Source organism: Myotis lucifugus, unplaced genomic scaffold (assembly GCF_000147115.1).
Source record: "Myotis lucifugus unplaced genomic scaffold, Myoluc2.0 scaffold_1, whole genome shotgun sequence".
Classification (NCBI taxonomy): Eukaryota; Metazoa; Chordata; class Mammalia; order Chiroptera; family Vespertilionidae; genus Myotis; species Myotis lucifugus.
In genome coordinates, this window is record NW_005871049.1 from 22,072,247 (window position 1) to 22,093,209 (window position 20,963).

Here is a 20,963-nt window from a genome sequence, read left to right on the forward strand (position 1 = left end):
CACTGTAGACACAGCTGATTCTTACAGCCAATTGGCCTGGAGGTCAATTCCTCCCAGTGATACCTACAACAATCAAGGCTTAACTACAACAAGACTACAACAAGACTGTGCACAAAGCCCACAAAGGGGTGCACCAAGAGTGTCCACCTCAGGTAATTGGGGAGGCTGAGCCATTGGGCCCTATAGGACACCTAGCACAGAAAGCCACTCTATCAACACAGTGAAGCATAAAAAATGTGGAGACAAAGAAACAGGTCACAAATGACAGAAATGGAGGAAAATAAACTACTGGATATAGAGTTCAAAACCACGGTTATAAGCTTTTTCAAGAATTTTCTAGAAACTGCCGATAAATTTAGTGAGACTCTCAATAAATCTAGTGAGACCCTCGAGGATATGAAAAAGGACCAACTAGATATTAAGCATACACTGACTGAAATAAAGAATATTATACAGAGTTCCAACAGCAGACTAGAAGATTGCAAGAATCAAGTCAAAGATTTGAAATACGAAGAAGCAAAAAACACCCAACCAGAAAAACAAAAAGAAAAAAGAATCCAAAAATATGAAGCTAGTGTAAGGAGCCTTTGGGACAGCTTCAAGCGTACCAACATCCGAATTATGGGGGTGCCAGAAGAAGAGAGAGAGCAAGATATTGAAAACCTATTTGAAGAAATAATGACAGAAAACTTCCCCTACCTGGTGAAAGAAATAGACTTACAAGTCCAGGAAGCGCAGAGAACCCCAAACAAAAGGAATCCAAAGAGGACCACACCAAGACACATCATAATTAAAATGCCAAGAGCAAAAGACAAAGAGAGAATCTTAAAAGCAGCAAGAGAAAGACAGTCAGTTACCAACAAGGGAGTATCCATACGACTGTCAGCTGATTTCTCAACAGAAACTATGCAGGCCAGAAGGGAGTGGCAAGAAATATTCAAAGTGATGAATAGCAAGAACCTACAACCAAGATTACTTTACCCAGCAAAGCTATCATTCACAATTGAAGGTCAGATAAAGAGCTTCACTGATAAGAAAAAGCTAAAGGAGTTCATCACCACAAAACCAGTATTATATGAAATGCTGAAAGGTATTCTTTAAGAAGAGGAAGAAGAAAAAGGTAAAGATACAAATTATGAACAACAAATTCACATCTATCAACAAGTGAATCTAAAAATCAAGTGAATAAATAATCTGGTGAACAGAATAAACTGGTGAATATAATAGAATCAGGGGCATAGAATGGGAGTGGACTGACTATTCCCAGGGGGGAAAAGGGGTGTGGGGGTGTGGAAAGAGACTGGACAAAAATTGTACACCTATGGATGAGGACAGTGGCGGGGGGTGTAAGGACAGAGGGTGGGGTGGGAACCAGGTGGAGGGGAGCTATGGGGGGCGGGGGAAGAGGAACAACTGTAATAATCTGAACAATAAAGATTTAATTTAAACAAAATAAAAAAATAAAGTTATAGAGACATGAATTGATAATTAAGGACAAGCAGATCTTCAGAATAAGAGGCAGAACTAGACCTTAGAATTTCACTCTTTCCAGTGAACTTCCAAATGACCACACATTTCAAAGAAGGTGATTACTGAATTCTTTTTTTTTTGAATTCTTTAAATTTTTAAATGACGTTTTTATTTATATACTTTTATAGTTAATTCTGTTCCCAAGTAGGATAATTGATTAATGCTATGAACTACCCAAAGATTGTAGGTCATCTTTGTTGCAAATATTCTTCAGGAGCTATAGCAATTTCACACGTATAATTTAAAATTATCTGTCATATGAAAAAGTAATGGGCATTGCCCTGGCCGGTGAGGCTCAGTTGGTTGGAGCATCATCCCATGCACCGAAAGGTCACAGGTTTGATTCCTGTTCAGGGCACATATCCAGGTTATGGGTTTGATCCCCGGTGGGGGTACGTATGAGAGGCAACCGATACACGTTTCTCTCTTGAATCAATGTTTCGCTCTCTCTCTTTCTCTTTAAAATCAATAAAAACATATCCTCAAGTGAGGATTAAAAGAACAACTAAGAAACTATCACCCTTTTAAGAAAAAAATTAATGAGCATCAATTAAATAAAAGAAAGGACAAATGGAAAAAAACAACAAAGGCATTTTACAAATACAATTTTAGCAATTTTCCAACCTATCTTTACCATGTGTCAAGTTAAATTCCTAAGATAAAATAATTATTATTAATATATAGGGGACTAAGAGTTTTATCTTCTATTTTAAATAAGATGTTTATTTTGTGAACATGTGTGACATAATCAGGAAAACTTATAATAATAAACTTCTTATAGTAAACATGCATACCAGAAATATTTATATAACCCAGAAAAAAAATCTTCTTTTATGGTGTGCAAATACAGATTGTGCCTTATTTTGACCTCTGCTTTTGTTCATTTCTACTCTTTGTCAACAGGGTCCGCGAGAAGTAGTTCTTTGGCTTTCGGTTCATCATAAAGAGAAGAAGGCACTGGAAATTTTTTCAAGAGAAATTGCACCAGCGGGGACTGGAATGGGTAAGCATATATGTGTTTATAGTTGCAGTTCTGAGAATCCCTTACTTTCTAATCAACATCGTCAGTTGCAATATTCATTAATTAGACCTCTGAATATGCGTAATAGTGGATTTAGGTGATAATCCCAGACAAAGCAACCTGGTAAAGTTTATTATAGGTTTGCTGTGCCCATGTCACCACCCACCCCATCCTGGGTTCCCTACATTAGGGTCCTTTTTCTCCAGAATGGACTCCTCTGGTGCCCTCTGAACAGGTCCTGTGCTGCCCTGTGCCACTCCACCCCTGGCTCTGACACACGGGCCCTTTCCTTCGGTGCCCTTGCTTTCCCCTCACAGCTGAAATTGACCTGCCACCCTCACCGGACCGGGCCTCTCAAGGCTTCAGTTTTGCCAATCTAGTGAACTTATCCTATCATGGGATATAACTTTTGAAAGGCCATGAATTCCCACATTGCACATATGGAGAAATGTGGCTTAGGGAGGGAAGTAAGTAAAATGAGAGAAGGCAGATGCCCTCCTTTGGCTCCTAAGAAGAGAAGTAAAATTTTCTAGTAATATTAGTGGCACGGGGAAGAGTTCTGTTCCTTTTCTACTACCTTCCTTTTCCTCTACCCACAATGAGAAATGGAGGGGGGAATTGAATATTGGCAATGCAAGACTTACATTTTAAAATTAATACAAAGCAAAAGTGAACAAGTGGGACTACCTTAAACAAAAATACTTCTGCACAGAAAAAAAACCCAACAACAGCCACCAATAAAATAAGAAGGCAACCTATGAAATGAGAAATATTTGCAAACCATATATCTGATAAAGGGTTAAGGAACTTATACAATGAACAGCAAAAAAACCCAAACAATCCAATTTAAAAATAGGCTGAGGAATAGACATTTTTCCAAAGAAGACATACAAATGGCCAACAAGTACATGAAAAAATTCTTGAATATCACTCATCATGAGGAAAATGCAAATCAAACCACAGTAAGTTGTCACCTTACACTTGTTAGAATTATTTAAAAAAGAGAGAGTGAAATAACAAATGCTCCTCAAGAAAGGGGATTGGGAGAGGGAGAGAGACAGAGACAGACAGAAAGGAAGAAAAGGAAGGGGGGAGGGGAAGAAGAAGGATTGGGACAAAAATGTGAACATATTTTTTGCAAAGTAATACACATGAGCAAAATGCAAAGTGATCTCAATGAAATATTTGTACAGTATCTATATAATCTAGTCCTGTCTCTTCTCAGACTGCATATTGCTCATCACTTTTTTATTGATGATTTGGAATTGCCATTTTGAACATACGAACTGTATAGACCAGCCGTGGGCAAACTACGGCCCGCGGGCCGGATCTGGCCCGTTTGAAATGAATAAAACTAAAAAAAAAAAAGACCGTACCCTTTTATGTAATGATGTTTACTTTGAATTTATATTAGTTCACACAAACACTCCATCCATGCTTTTGTTCCGGCCCTCCGGTCCAGTTTAAGAACCCATTGTGGCCCTCGAGTCAAAAAGTTTGCCCACCCCTGGTATAGATTGATACTCCCTCTATAGTTTCCGTTAATCTTCAGGTTTGAGAGAAATAAAATCCATAATGTGTTTCACTATATTTTTTAGTTTGTGATGCCGATAAAAAACAGTTTCTAAGTGATACTAAATTTGGGAAGGAGTTTAGGGATTCTGGGTACTATTAAATATCCTCATTCTAGGACAAACTTTTTGGTACGGTTTCTTCTAATGGAACAATCAGAGCACACAGGCACAGCGTGGAACAGCTTGACACAATTTTACATCCTGCATAACGAGTTGCCAGCTTTCTGCTTTCAGTCAGTATCTGTGCCTTTGCTGCTCCCCAGTAATCCAATCCCACATTGCAGATTGCAGCACCCCATTTCTAGGTGTCAGATTCTATATAGGTCAAGGTTCTTGATCTCAAACAGAACTCAGGCAAGTTTAAATAGAAAGAGATTTATTGAAAGTTATTAGGTGTCTCCCAGAATCTTAGGAGAACCAAAGAACCAGTTTGGATACTACACACACATTGATTCTGCTGCATCAGGCAGGTAGGAAACTGTATGTCAGAGTCCACCTTAATTGTCTCAGAAGAACACAGGGCTCCACCACCCTGCTCCCCAGCAGATACCAACCCCCTGCATGCAATGCCCAGCTCTCATGGGTCATTTGTCATCCAAGTCCTGGTTAGATGCCTTTGCTTCCCGGGAACTTAGGCCACATGCCAGCACTCTAGCTACAAGAAGACTGGGAAATGTTGGAGTTAGAATGGGTGAGGGTGAGCCAACCTGCAGGACTGGCCGCAGTTCCCTGCTTCCTTACAATTTCATTGTGAGACTTTAGGCAAGGTGCTTACCCCTCTCTAACGAATCCATTTTCCTAATACCTAACATGAGGCTTTTGGACCTCATGGATTCCAGGAGTTTTTACAGTAATGCAAATCTGCATCTGCACTAGTTACAGTTCTGGCTTCCAGTGAGGGAATCCTTACAATAACTAGTGAAAGTAAGTCAATGGGATTTATTGACTCAGAACTTAATTGTGGGAAGAGCAGGGCTGAAGCTGGCATTAGCGGTGTCTGTCTGTCTCAGCTGGCCTCTCACTGTCTCTCCTCTCTGCTTTGTGTAAAGACCAGCTCCTCCATGAAGCTAGAGCAGCAGCCCCTGACCACTCCAAAGCTCACATCTGAGATCATAGAGGAAAAGAGTTCTTTTCCAGACTCAGTTTTAAAGGTCCCAAGAAGGACTCTTTCAGGCAAGCTTGGCTTGTGTGCCTGCTCTTATGGGCAGAGGAGTGGAGCAGCATGTCAAACTCTAGGCCGGCGAGTTTGACATGCTTGCAGTAGAGTCTTTAACCAGAGAAGGGGTCCCATAGGTGTGGCCACGAGAGAATTGGTTTGAGCAGTCAGCCACCTCCAATCTATGACCAGTGCAGATTCTGAGATGTGGGGTTTGTTCATTTGTTTTCAGGCTTTCATTTTGTGAATCTCAATGTTGTGAAGAATTTAGTAGGTGATACAGACACCATATAGATTGAGCACCTGCAATCAGGGAGTTTAAAATTTTGTTATAGAGATAAAGCAAATAGAGGCATCTGAAGATTTAACCACAAACAAACAACATAATCCTTTCAGGGAAAGATTTGAAATCTAAAAGCAGTTGAATTGGAACTTGAAGGGATGCATTTGTTTAACAGTTTTGCCAGGCATTTTCCCCCAAATTATATTCCCAAACCAAATCCTGGTTGGCTTAGACAGCGGTTCTCAACCTGTGAGTCGCGACCCCTTTGACGGTCGAACGACCCTTTCCCAGGGGTCGCCTAAGACCATCCTGCATATCAGATATTTACATTACGATTCATAACAGTAGCAACATTACGGTTATGAAGTAGCAACGAAAATAATTTTATGGTTGGGTCACAACGTGAGGAACTGTATTTAAAGGGCCAGAGGGTTGAGAACTACTGGCTTAGAAGATCATTGGTAAAATATAACATTAATATTTTTTCTTGAACTTTTGGCCTTCCCCTTTTTTCGCAGATGTTGACTGTGTTGGTATATAATGTACTGTGGAAAGTACATTATTATACTGAAATATATTTTGTCTTTAGCAATCAATATGATTTTGTACTTTGACTTTACACTTTATGAACATAGCTTGTATAACAGGGAGAAAATCTACCATTTTCTCCTTGAATCAAAAAATAGGTGGCTTGCCCTAACCGGTTTGGCTCAGTGGATGGAGCATCGGCCTACAGACTCAAGGGTCCCAGGTTCGATTCCGGCCAAGGGCATGTACCTTGGTTGCGGGCACATCCCCAGTAGGGAATGTACAGGAGGCGGCTGATCGATGTTTCTCTCTCATCGATGTTTCTGGCTCTCTACCACTCTCCCTTCCTCTCTGTAAAAAATCAATAAAATATATTTTTAAAAAAAAATAGGTGGCTCATCTTAAAACTTATGTGGAATGCAGATAGCATTTTGAATATTAGGTTCTATTGTGTTGGCAATTAGATTGTGGAAAATGGGTGAAAAGTTCCAGCCGATCAATGTGATGGTCTTTGGTTCATCGTACAAATGAACTTCCTCGTTTCATAATCTGAAGCACATGCATATTAAGTAGAGAAAACTAATTGCAGTAAATCCTGGCAGTAATCTGGATATTTCAATAATGTCTCATTGTTATTTCTGAATTTACTTGTAACACTGTTACATAAGGGTCTTATTTTTAAATTGTTTTAGTCTTGTCGGCCTCTCTCTCTGATTATTAATTTAGAGTGATTGAATCAGATTGTGTTTAATTAGGTTTTATACTTATATGTCATGTCAAAGCTCTTGAGTGTATTTTGTGCCTTTTTTCTCGTGGGCAATCCATATAGATGTAGTTAGTGGTTTGTACATACTCTGATTAACTATTTCTTTCTTCAAATTTCTATTGCCATAGACAATGAGCACTTTATACTAGCTGCTTTCTTGGCTGTAAAGACCAGCTTCTCCATGAAGCCGGAGCAACAGCCTCTGACAGCTCCAAGGCTCACATCCAAACCACTCTGAGATCAGAGAGGAAAAGAGCTGCTCATTCCCAGACTTGGTTTTGGAGGCCCAGAAGGACAACCTGTCCACCCTATTTAAGATCGCCTAAACATATCCTGTCCCCCTTCCCTGATTTATTTTTCTTGAGAGCACTTACCACTATATGACCTACTTTAAAAAGATTTGACTTACAGTTGACATACAATATTATATTAATTTTAGGTTTACAACATAGTCATTAGACATTTACACATCGCTGATCACTCCTTGCTTTCTAAAATAGGATATACATTTATGTTCAATGAAGGCATGACTGAACTAGGTGCAAAGGACAGCAATTCCAATAAGTGCAATGTAATGGTTTTAATGACTATCACAGTTATTTTATGACTATTTATCCCAGCATTTATGCCCCTTTTTTCATTGTAGGGCAGACTACAGATGTTTAGGAGGCTGAATTTACAGGGCTGAACTGGATTTGAGAAATAAGGGAGGGGCGTCAAGGATCATTCTGGGATCTGGCTGGGACCACTGGGTGGATGATGGTACCACTTGCAGAAAAGGAGAATATGGGGGAAGAAGCAGGTTTGGGCGGTATCCAGTAGGGAGCCACTGAGGAGACATCAATATATAGATACTAATTTCATATCAACATGCAATGGATTTGCTAAAGAGGATCCTTCCAAATAGGCTTAGAAGGATCTGCCAGAGGCTTTTTAAAATTCAAGGAAATAAAGTATTTAAAAAAGGATGCAATGGTCATGGTGTCAAATGCTACAAAGAGGTCATATAAGATAAAAACAAAACAAAAAGTTCCCATTTGATTTTGCGGTAAGGATGTTACTGATGACCTTGGCTAAAACACTTTCAGTCAAGTGGCCGGGGCTGAATCTGGATGCAGCGAGTTGAGGAATATCATTGCTTTTATCATGAGAAAAGTAGTTGGTGTGAATAAAGAGGTCTTATATATGGAAATGCTATGCTTGAATATGGAGTTGAGTAAAGATAAAGAGAGGCCTGTCACCACAACTGAAGTAGCGCCTGTCCTAGTCACTCCCTAGCCTGTTACCCTCCTTCTTTTTGGCAACCACTGGCTGCAATTATGTTATTTATCGGACATGACTTTACTGTCTGTATCTCCCACCTAACATGTAAGCTCTCCAAGGAGGGCGAGTGATTTTTACCATTCACTACCAACTCTCCAGTACCAAGAGTCACGCCTGGCTCATAGGGGATGCTCAGTACCTTTATGTTCAATGAAGGCATGAATGAACTAGGTGCAAAGGACAGCAAAGTAGAACTGGGTGAATGTATCGCTGGGAAGGGCTAAACCTCACTTAAAGGGAACCAAATGGGTACCTTGAAATACTTTTCCTCCTTTGTCATTATTTGAATGCATAATTTTAAGTCCTTACTCTTTAATATGATGGCTGATTCTTATAATAAAATAATCTTGTACAATGCATTATCCTGATACGAATTAGCAAATTTTTCTTAAGGTGAGAGTCAAGATTCTAGAAAAAAAGCAGAAATGGATGTTGAACAAATATATACATATATATATATATATATATATATATATATATATATATATATATATAATTTTAGGGTTAAATAACAAACTGAGAGAATAAGCTTTAGAAATGAGTAAGCTCTTTTTTTAAAGGCCAACAATTTAGCAAAATTTTGAATGATCGTCACAGTGTAACAGACTAACATACCTCAATGTGGGGTTGGGGGGATGAGAAGAGATAAACCAAAGAACTTCTATACTTAGCCCATGGACATTGGCAATAGGGTAGTGAAGACCTGAGGAGGAGGTAAGGATTGGGCAGAAGGCGGGGAAAGGGAAGGGGGAGTGGGGGATAGCTGTAATACTATCAACAAGAAAAGATATATTTTAAAAAATACAGTGTAATTTCTAGAATGAGCAATGAAAAAACGTCTATGCCATCTTATTTTCAGAAAGAACTGAATTGGCATTGTGTGCATTCTGGATATCAGTCTTACATACGTTTCTTAATAATCAGTGCCAAGTTTGCATAGACCATAACTGGCTTGTGTATATTTTTGGTGGTTGATAATACTGTAAATATTAATTTGACACTTTTACTTTGCTTTATTTCTATGTCTTTTATTTGTGAACAATCATAAAATCTCATGTGGCCCAGATAGCAGGAGTATGCAATGGGGACTTACTGTTAGAAATTTAAGCAGAATTAAGTAACTATAAAGTATTTCTTTAATAGGAAAAGAATAAGACAAACCCTCTCTTGACCTTTGTTTCACATTAAAATGACCGGAGTTTGACACCAAAATGACAGCTGGTTAAAGCAGCCTGAGATTTCAAAGTGCTTGAGTATATATAAATATTATGACTGATCTCATAAGTGTATTGGAAAACACTTTCAGAAAGGTCCTTGGTTTAACAGTTTGCTACATTTTGGTTTTATCTTCTGAATTTAGAAGAAATAGAATAATTAAAAACATGTAGTTGAACTCAACAGAACCAAGATCAGAGGTTAATACTGTGAATGCATATTACCATGTTGTGCACAAACCGAGGGCTCAGATCCTTGTAGTTTGATGATATGACAGCTACTGCTCCAAATTAACTTTATGTCAATAGTAATAGCATGTAGAAAATTCATCACTAAAATTTTGTTTGGCCACTTCCTTTTCTGTAACAGAACATGTTAGGGCAGAGGGAACTCTCAGAAATCAAGGAAGGTCATGGACAGATCATTTCTATACTCTGGTCTCCTAAGAGTCAAAAGGGCATATCTACTGTCAAGCCTCTACTCCTGAAAATTCTCTTGACTTTATGTTTTAAATCTCATTCAAGCTACTGCTTATCCTAAACATGTATCATTCGGAAGGGCTAGGTAAACCAGACTCTGTTTTGAAGGTCCCAAGGAGGACTCTTTCAGGCAAGCGTGGCTTGTGTGCCTGCTCTTGTGGGCAGAGGAGTAGAGCTACTTGGAGTTTCTGTGCAGTTCTCTGTGGGCAAGAAACACTTGGGATGACCCAGGGAAAAGAATAGGAAGCAAGATTAATAAACAAAAGTCACAGTGGTGAAGTTTGTTATTAAACAGAACAGATTAAGATTATCGGCCGCACAGAGTTCAGGCAGAAGCTTTCCCATGAGGCTTGCAACATTTCTAAAAGGCATTAGCATCAATTAGTGAAGAATTAATTCAGAAACGTGGAGGTTGAGTGGGGACGTGTCATCTGCGTGGGAGTGTAGATCTGGGGAGCAGAGAAAAGGCTGCACCAGTCTCCTGCAGGTGGCATGGTTGGCATAGATTGAGGTTAATGATTTTATATCTTTTTATTTTTACTTAAATATTTTTTTATTGATTTCAGAGAGGAAGGGAGAGGGAGAGATAGAAACATCAATGATGAGAGAGAATCATTGATCGCCTGCCTCCTGCATGTCCCACACTGGGGATTGAGCCCATAACCCAGGCATATGCCCTGACTGGAAATCGAATGGCGACCTCCTGGTTCACAGGTCAACGCTCAACCACTGAGCAACACTGGCTGGGCTATTTTTTAATTTTTTAAAAAATAGTACATGCACATGGTACAGAATTCAGACACTGCAACAAAATCAAATGAGAATTAAGTCAGCTTCTCACTTCAATTCCCAATCCCCAATTCATTCTGAAGGGTCAATACTTTTTTGTAAATCCTTCTATGCTGTATGCATAGACAGGCATTTATATACAACTTTTTTTTTCCAACACAAACAGTAGTATCATATACAACATCTCCATTTTATGCACAGATAGCATGCAAGTCATATTATTCTAAACCTTGTTTTTCTAACCTAATAGATAATAATTTCATTCCTTTTAATTTCCTCAATTCCTTTTAACAGCCACATTATATTCTATCCTATAGATGTGAAAATTCCCTGTGATGGACATTTAAGTTGTTTCAAGTCCTTTGGTTCTATAAACCATCCTTCAAAAACCTGGAAATCACCCTGACACTCTCCTCTCTCTCTCATTCTCCACGCCCAGTGTGTGGCCAGATTCTATCAGTTCTACCTACGCAACATGTGGTGTGCATCTGTTCCCTCTTGCCACCTCCACTGCCATACCCTGGCCACTTCGGACATGGCTTACCGCATTAGCTTCTCACTGGCCTCCCTGACTTCACTCTTGCCCTCTTCAAGTCCTTCTTCACAGGCAATGAATGTAAGCTGTTCTCATCATAAGAGAAAGGCAAACTACAATGAATGCCATGTTCGATTTGACCTATTCGATTGTCAAATTTCAAAAATTTTGATAATACAGTGCTTTTGTAAGGGCTGTAGGATTACTAGTATAGGCACTCATACATTACTGGTGGGCGTATAAATTAATTCACTCAGTTTGGGGAGCAATTTGGCAATATCTATCAAGAATGAGAAAGTATATGCACCTTCGTTTGTTTTTCCCTGCGGCCTGAAATGCTTATTTCCTTTGCTTATTCCCTTCTTTTATCAGTGACTTCCACTGAGAAACGTTTCCAGTCTAAATTTGGTCCCCTTATTAGCCTGTCTCATAAAAGGATGCAATTACATATTTATTTGTATGGATTTTACTTAGTGTCTGCTCTGAGTACCACTTTTTACTTTATCAGAAGGGGTAGTGGAAAAACTCAAGGAATCTGAGTTCTGATCATTCGACTGCCTAACTGTGGGCTTTCAGAGAATCACTTAACTTCTCTGGACTTCAGTTCTCTCATCTGTGAAGTCAGAAATCTAGACTAATTGACTTCTAAGGCCCTATAATTTATAGTATTGAAATAGTATGAGGGTATAGTATAAAGTGAAATATACATAAATATTCAATGCTGGTTGTATTCTTAATATAATGTGAAATTCACCTAAATATTGCATGCTTGCATAAAAGAATTTTATAAGTGACAGTTTAGTTGATTATTTTCTTCTGAGTAACTTTACTTTATGATTATTTCCCACAGTATAGTTTCTTAATTCCTTTCCTACCTTTTACAGATGTGTCAGCTACAAGATAGTCTTATATGACAAATCCTTATTGTTTTCTTATAATACTCTCCTTGCTATATTTTTATAAGGCATTATATTTTAGCCAACATGTATCATTTGAGTTATTATATCATAGAAGTCTTTTCTCATTCTTGTTCTTAATTAAATTATAAATCCACTAGGTGGTGTATATGGACAGAGAGAGAAAAGTTAGTACCATTTTCTTCTCTGTAACTCAAATTTTAAAAGTTCTGTTTAGGAAGGCCAACCATGATTATGTTTTGGTTTTTGGAGCAACGAGAATCTGTCCCTATTAAAAAACAAAACAAAACCCACAAAAAAAACACAACCAAAAAGGATTTCCTGCAATAAAGTTTAAGGTTTCCCTTGGCTGTTAAAAAAAGTTAATTCTATAAATTGAATATTTAAAGTAGAAAAATGTATCACATAAGTACAATGTTATTCTATTAATGTGATGAAAATTGTTTGCTGTCTTATCTCCTTCAGCTATTTCAGTTGTAATAATAACTTGATCCTATTCCATATGAATTTTTACATGTCAAATTATTCCTCCATTTACTGATTCTTAATCATGAATTCTGGACATTGTTTTAACTTGCATTTTTCTGAAGAGCTTAATAGAACCCTGTGTTAGAAAATTAATCATTTGTTACAGTGGACCACACTGAGGTTATATTATACCATTAATCAAACCCTTATATCAAGTAAGAAGGAAATTGTTTTTTGTTTGTTTTTTTTCTCTTTAGCACCTGGTCTGACGGGAGTGGTTGGAGGTCGTCCAAAAGTGTGAGTTTATTGATGATATGCTAAAGTTTGTTTTTTATATATTGCTCCCCTCACATCATTTTCTGGATAGGGGGTGAGAGCAGGGCAGGTCTGGGGTCCTAAGCCTGTCCTCCTGGCACATCTTGTTCATTAACTCTCCTGAGACTCGCGGGAGCCTACGGAGGCTCTTGAACAGTGAGCTGACCTTATCTGAGAGGCACCTGTGCTGATCCTGGATGACTCAGGAAGGTGAATTGGTCCCTGGGGTTAAAGTTCTCATGAGATAAATGGCTTTTCTAGGCAGTAGAAAAATAAGGCTGAGCTAACCTGTTTTTCCAACCACTAATTTACAGCGGGGGAAATACAATTTATTGACAAGTAACGGAACCTTATTTAGCTTCATCTAACAAAATTAGAGGAAGGTGGCCATCTCATTTAGGTTAGGACTTCTACCAGAATTGGTAGTTCTTTTCGTAAAAAATTAAGTAAGTTCGTGTGCTGTTGTGGAATTTTCTAGCTGCTTTGTGTTCTATTCTTTGGCGATAAGATGTGATATGTTAAGATTACTGGGTTCCACTGTGTATTTGTGTCAGTTTAATCAAGAATGCATGGATTCTCTTTTAGACAGAAAGAGAATCCATGCATTCTTGATTTCTGATAAGACAGAAAAAGAGCTTCAAAAAAAAGTTATCTTGTACTGTTTATTCTTTTCTGCCCATTCTGTCCTGAACTGTCTACAACAAAAAGGGTTTCACCCCTACTGGTCCTTCAGAACTGCCCTTGTCAAGGTCTCCCATACCATTATTTTGTTTAATACAAAGGTCAGTTGTTGTCATCATCTTACTTGCACCCTGAGCATAATTTGGCACTATTGGCCATGATTCTCCTCCTTTAAATACTTTCTTAACTTGGCTTCCAAGGCACTGGCTTTCTGTGGATGTCTCCTGCCTCGTTGTCAGAAACCCCCCCATCTCCTTTGCTGGATCTTCCTCCCCCCTGACTTTGAAACCTTGCAGTGCCTCAAGGCATAGACCTCCCTTCTTTTCTACCTACACTTGCACCTCTGATGAGTTCATTTTATCTTTACCTTTAAGTACCGCCTATATGCCAATGGCTGTCCAATTTATTTCTCTAGCTCCTTTGTCTTCCTTGGTCCTCAAACTCACATGCTATCTGTTTACTTAATAACTCCCATTTGGATGCCTAGTAAACATCTCAAGCTTAACATGTCCCAAACTCAGCTCCACAATCCCCATCCAACCAGTCCACCCTCTTTTCAGCTAATGGCAACTTCAAGCCAAAAACTTTGTCATTCCTGACTACTTCCTTTTCTCATGTCTTATATACAGGCCAGTTCTGTGTCAAAAGTTGTCAGAAGTTCTGTGTCAAAATATGTCAAAAGTCTGATCACTTATCACCCTCACAATGACCACCCTGGTTACAGCCACCATCATCTCTGGCCTGAATTATTACAATAATCTCCTAACGGATCTCCCTGGTTCTAGTTCCCACTGTAATCTGTTCTCAAAATAGAGTGACTGTTTTTATTTTAAAATTTTTTGTTGTTGTCATTGACACTATTGCAGATGTCTCCCATTCCCTCCCCCGCTTTGCCCACCTCCACCCAGCCCCCACCACCTTCCCCTGGCCTTCCCCACACTGTTGTCTGTGTCCATGGGCTATGAATATATGTTCTGTCTTTAAACATGTAAGCCAGATGATATCACTCCTTTGTTTCAAATCTTTACTCTTACCTAGAGTAGATGCTGAGTCCTGAAGATGGTCCAGCAGGTTCTGCCCAATCTCTGTTCTGCAGTCTCTACCTTCTCCCAGGCACTCACTGTCCGCCAGCCTCCCACACTGGCCTCACTTCCAGGTTGCCTCAGGTCTTTGCACTTTCTCCTCACTCTGACTCAAATGCTCATAGCTCCCTCCCTCACTTCAGGTCTTAGCCCAAAAGTCCTTTCTCAAAGAGAACAACCTGACCGCACTATTTAATGTTGCCTAAGATCCATTAACACTTTCTCTCCCCCTACTGTGCTTTAATTTTTTTTAGGGCACTTATTACCATCTGATCTACTAACTATTTTACTAATTTATATTCTTTATTATTTTTCAAATAAATTATCAATTTCTTGCTCTCTCTCTTCTTCCAGCACCCCCATGAGGCAAATGTTAGTACCCTTGAAGTTGTCCCAGCGGCTCCTTATACTATCCTCATTTTTTTTTTTGATTCTGTTTTCTTTTTGCTGTTCTGGTTGGGTGTTTTATGCTTCCTTATATTCCAAATCACTGATTTGATTCTTGGCTTCATCTAATCTGTTGATTCCCTGTAAATTTTTCATTTCAGTTAGTATATCCTTCATTTCTGATGGTTCTTTTTTATGGTTTCCATATCCCTTTTTATGCTGTTGAAGTTCTCATTAAGTTCATTGGGCATCCTTATAACCAGTGAACTCTGTACTTAGTAGATCACCTGTCTCCATTTTGTTTAGTTCTTTTTTTTTCTGGAGTTTTGTTCTGTTCTTTCATCTGGGACATGTTTCTTTGTCTCCTCATTTTGGCAGCCTAACTGTGTTTGTTCCTATGTATTAGGTAGAGCTGCTACATCTCCCAGGCTGGGTAGAGTGGCCTTATGTAGTAGGTGTTCTGTAGGGTCCAGTGGCACAGCCTCCCCCCTCACCCAAGCTAGAAACTCCAGGGGCACCCCTCTCGCCCTGTGCACTGTGTACACCCTCCTGTTATAGGTGAGTCTTGATTGCTGTTGACACATCAATGGGAAGGATTTACTCCTACAGCGATCTGCTGCAAGGATGGACTGGGACCATGGACCTCCCACCACCATGGAGGATCAATGAAGTCAGGAACCAAAGACTATGTACTGTAATTCTGTTTACACAAAGTTCAAAAAACAGGCAAAAATAAACTCATGTTTGGGGATACACGCTTAGGTGGGAGAACTATAAAGAAAAGCAAGGAAATTACTTTCATCAATGTCAGGATAGTGATGACCTCTGTCAGGGGTGGTAGTGACTGGGAGAGGCAGGAGGGAACCTTCTCAGCTGCAGGCAGCAATCTGTTTCTTGACATTAGTGGTGATTATATGGATGTCGTTTTGTGATAAATCATCAAACTGTAATGTTTGTCCCCTGACCTTTTCTCTATAAGTATTATATTTCACTATAAAAAAGGTTTAAAAATATTTAAGGATCCCAAGGTAGTTGGTCCCATAAACTTAATCTTATACACCATACAATTTAATAATAACTTACTTTGTCTCTAGTTTCAACTTGGTCAATTCAGTCCACAAATATTCAATGCTTTCTCTAGGTCTGGGTTTCTTTCCTGTTTATAATTTTTGTGGGTTTTTCTTATACTTTGTTGTCTTTCCACATTAGATAAGTTGATTTCCTCCTGACCCTTGTATTTAGATTAAACTTAAATATTAGATCACACTAAAGGCCATTTATCTCTGTCCATGTCTAGAAATGATTCCCTGGCTCCATGCAGACTTCTTTTAGGTCTAGGGGAGACTGGGTGAAGGAATGTACTGGTGAAAATCCAGAGTTTGTACTAGAAAAACAACTTTTTCATTCAACTTTTAGTGACCCACTAATGCTTGGCTTTTGTGTATATAAAGGCACTTTCTGATGAAGAAATATGAGTGCTCCTTGGTATGCTCAAAGGGAAATTGATGGGTGTATATGGTCAGTAAGAAAACTAGGTAGAGGTGGGTCAGGCATGACAAGTGAGTAGAGGTCTGGAAACCCCACCTCCCTTTTTTCTGAGCCCTCAGATTTGTAAATCTAATGTTTATTGTCCCTTCTTTTGTATTATATTCTAGATCTCCTGTTCTAAAACCATTTTTCTTCCTGTATCCCAAAAAAAAGGTTAAGGTAAGAGAGACTCCTCAATCTGCTTCAGTAGTATCTTAATTATACTTTCAAGCATATGTGATACTGGTATTTTTTGGAGAGATTAGTTTTGACAAGCCTTTAACTGTATTGTTCATTTCATTAAAAGATAAAAACTGTTAACGGTCATGGTTGCGGAATGGGTCACTCTAATTACCTGATTGTTCCTATTATGTGAAGATTAACCCTCCCCATGAAGTGGATCTGTCTTGACTCAGATGGGTGGACTACACATTATTGCATCTGCATTTTTTCCCAGGATTACAAATATGTACTGGATATTGTCTCGGTTGTTCACTTTTAAACATATTGTATGTTCCCAGTTATCTTATGTTTGGGAATCCGGACAGCACTCACAGTGAAAATATATTCACAAAATGTAAATGTCTCTGATAATTTAAATTAAACAGAAAAAAAAGGAAAAATAAATGTTTCTAAACTTTCACACATAAAACTTTAGGAGCCATAAGCACGCCTGAAAACAATGTATTTCTTTAAAAAGTGATTGTCAAAGTAATCAAGTGTTTCTGAATTTTTTAGTCAGCAAAATTAGGGAGTTTTTTTTAACTAACATTTAATGCTAATAAATTATATGAAGGGAGGGATCATATCTATCTTATTTACCACTATAGCCCCAGCACAATACCTGGCACATCATAGGTGTCAAAAAGTATTTTTAATGAGTGAAGTTTATTGTGTTAGGCAACATGATGTGTGCTATTTTATTTAATCTTCACAGTGATATTACAAGTTAGGTTTTGCTATCCCCATTTTATTGATGAGGAAATTGATTCTCAAGGAGGAGAAAAGAATTGCCCAAGGTCACACAGACACCAACTAGAAAATGGCAGACACGGGAATCAAACTATGATGTGCCTGACTCCAAATCTGACTTTTGATGATGACACTAATTTGAGCAAAGACAGCTACTTGCCTTCCCAACAGCCATTTCCCTCCTCATCCTTCATCAAAGTCCTAATTTTGTCTTAGTGTCCTATTCCCTCAGGTGACTCAGGTAAATCCTGATTGGTCTAAGCCAAAATAATGCTCTCATTGCCCATGCCTGCCTGTGACCAGTTGAAATATAACCTGGCTGGGTCATTGAGATTGGAGAGAAATATTCTTTTTCTTTTTTAAATATACTTGTATTGATTTCAGAGAAGAAGGGAGAGGGAGAGAGAGAGATAGAAATATCAATGATGAGAGAGAATCATTGATTAGCCCCCACAGGGGATTGATCCCGAAACCCGGGCATGAACCCTAACCAGGAGTTGAACCATGACCTCCTGATTCATAGGTCGATGCTCAACCATTGAGCCACACCGGCGGGAAGGGAAATATTCTTATGGTTGGCGGTAGGGTGAGGGTTCTGGGAAAGGATTTTGTTTTGTTTTGTTTTGTTTGCCTCTTTAATAAAGAAACACAAGGGGAAAGCAGACCTTTCTCTGACTCCTAAGTGTTGATATGCAGTGGTTCTCAAACTTCTGGCCCTTTAAATACAGTTCCTCATGTTGTGACCCAACCATAAAATTATTTTCGTTGCTACTTCATAACCGTAATGTTGCTACTCTTATGAATCGTAATATAAATATCTGATATGCCGGATGGTCTTAGGGGACCCCTGTGAAAGGGTCGTTCAACCGCCAAAGGGGTCGCGACCCACAGGTTGAGAACCGCTGATATAGGGGGATGTGATGCCTAGAGCTGTTGCAATCTTCTTGCTGCCACGAGGGGAGCTAGGAGACCATCTTAGATGCCTAATGTACTGCTGGGCTCCCAGTGTTGCTCAATGAGTGGTAACTGTCAATCATGTCCTTGCTTTTTACTCAGCCAGTTACTTCAGAGCTTGAGCCACCAACCAGTCACTCTTATCTTATTGACATTGTCAAAACTAATTATGCCTCAATTTTAAATACCTCTTTTCTAAATGGACATATAAAATGAAACATTATTCTAGTTTTTATCATTATTTTATGGAACTGGGATGTCTTCACTTATTCATGAATTCACTATTTACTGGTGCCAGTTACTGGGGAGCAACAGTAAATACTTGAAAATGCACAAGGAAGAACAAAGAGAGACAGTCCATTGGCCTGGTTAGAAAGGAGAAGAGTCAGGGAAAGGTCGAGGAGGAAGGGTCAAGGAAGTCTCTGCACTGGAGCTGACAAGAAGTGACATTTGAACTGAACCCTAAAAAGCCAGAAGGGATTATCCAGGTTGGAAACAAAAAAGGGCATTCTCTGGAAAGGAGGTAGCATAGGCGATGCATGGGTTCTGAGAGAATATGGCACAATGAAGGAAGTACAAGTAATTGAGTATATAGAATACAGGTTGGACAAATCTAGAAAGAAATCTAGAGAGGTGAGCAGGGCCCTGGTCACAGAGGGCCTTGGGGCCAAGCTGTGGTATAAGGCATAGATCAGAAAGCAGTAGGGAGTTACTGAAGGATAGTAAGGGAACATGATGGTACCTGAACTTCAGGAACATCACTTTGGCAGCAGAGAAGAAACATTTTGGGAGGAGAGAAAGGGAATGATTAGAGATAAGAAAAGCAGAGAAAAATAAACCGGAGATATTTAGGAAGTGGTTTAGGTAGAACTTGGTGACTAGATATGAGACATGAGAACGTAGTGGGTAGAAAGTTTGCAAGAAATGCAGATCTGGCACGGGGCTGTGGAGGAGGCTGCCAGACATGAGTTAAGGGCTCCAATGCACATAGTTGAGTGCTTCACTGTGGTTTTAAGAGTAAGAAGGGCTGGATTAACCCACATTTGGGTAAGTATTGCAGAAGGAAAATGGAGCAAGAGAAGTGAGAAGTTGGATGTATTGTTTATTTTTTAATGTGTTTTTATTGATTTCAGAGAGAGAGGAAGGGAGAGGGAGAGAGAAAGATAGAAACATCTGTGAGAGAGAAACATTGATTGGCTGCTTCCTGCATGCCTTTCAGTGGGGATTGAGCCCGCAACCCGGTGACCTCTTGGCTCATGAGGCGATGCTCAAGCAACTGAGGCACACAGGCCAGGCAGAGGCATTATTTAAAGAGACAGGTTGAAGGACTAAGCCAACCAGAAGAAAGTCTAGTACGTGGAATGCAAGGATAGGACTTCATTCCAATTCTGGTGGGTAAGCAGCTATAATTGGAACAATGAGGGTAACAGGAGCTTGTGGTACGAAAGTTGAGCAGTGCGGTTAAAGATGTTACAAGTGGAGTCGCTCCATGTAATAACAGGGGAAAAAGGATGAGTTGTTGATATCTGTGTGGAGATGAAGATTACTAGAGTTGAAGAAGCCAAAGTGTTGGATATTGGAAGGGTCACCCAGATGGCAGATTTGGGATGGAGGGAAAAATCATAAGCCATGTTCCAAACTCTCTGATACATGTCAGGGGATGATGAGAACAACAAGAAGGGATGGAAGATAATAAATTTGAAATGTACAAGTTTTAAAGGGAGAGTTTTTTGATTTTTTACAGAGAGGAAGGGAGAGGGATAGAGAGTTAGAAACATCGATGAGAGAGAAACATCGATCAGCTGCCTCCTGCACACCTCCCACTGGGGATGTGCCCGCAACCAAGGTACATACCCCTGACCGGAATCGAACCTGGGACCCTTCAGTCCGCAGGCCAACGCTCCAGCCACCGAGCCAAACCGGTTAGGGCTAAAGGGAGAGTTTTTATAAGGAATTGGAGGAAGGTTGAATTGCCAAATGCTAATAGTTGTTTTAGCGCTTATGGTGTGCCAGCTATTTTACTAAACTTATTTAACTCTCACCTATGAGGTAAGTACTATTATTATCCCCATTTTCCAATGTGGAACTGATGCTCTGAGACTTTTAATGATTCCAATCTAGGCTGCAAAGTTCACACTCTTACCCACGTCACAGACCTGTCAATTCTGCTGGACAGGCCTAGCTAGCTCCTGTTGGTTAAGTGGTAAGTTCAAGAACAAACAGCCTCCACTGAAGAGTGAGTGTAGTGTAGGGAGGAGGTAGTGTCTGCAGTGGGGAGCCATTCAAAAAGGGCAGAGCATGACTGGTCCTTGATAGCATCAGTTTCTCTATATTTTGTAGAGTCCATTTTATTTAGTACTTAAACATATGTGTTAATATGTAAACTTCCTCAGGCCTTTTCAGAAGTGGGTGTGGTATACTTTTATAATAAATGGTGACATTAATTATTAACTATAAGTAT

At 39.4% G+C, this 20,963-nt stretch overlaps 1 protein-coding gene across 3 annotated transcripts in view; it reads left to right on the forward strand.

The window, feature by feature from the left end:
* The window catches only part of LOC102432984, an 85,884-nt gene that overhangs the window by 35,665 nt on the left and 29,256 nt on the right, over positions 1 to 20,963 (forward strand). For all 3 annotated transcript variants that reach the window (XM_014456136.2, XM_023755237.1, XM_023755242.1), the window contains 3 exons: positions 2,434 to 2,533; positions 12,842 to 12,881; positions 16,705 to 16,756. In XM_014456136.2, coding sequence (XP_014311622.1) covers positions 2,434 to 2,533; positions 12,842 to 12,881; positions 16,705 to 16,756 — 192 coding nt within the window. The remainder of the gene's footprint in view (positions 1 to 2,433; positions 2,534 to 12,841; positions 12,882 to 16,704; positions 16,757 to 20,963) is intronic.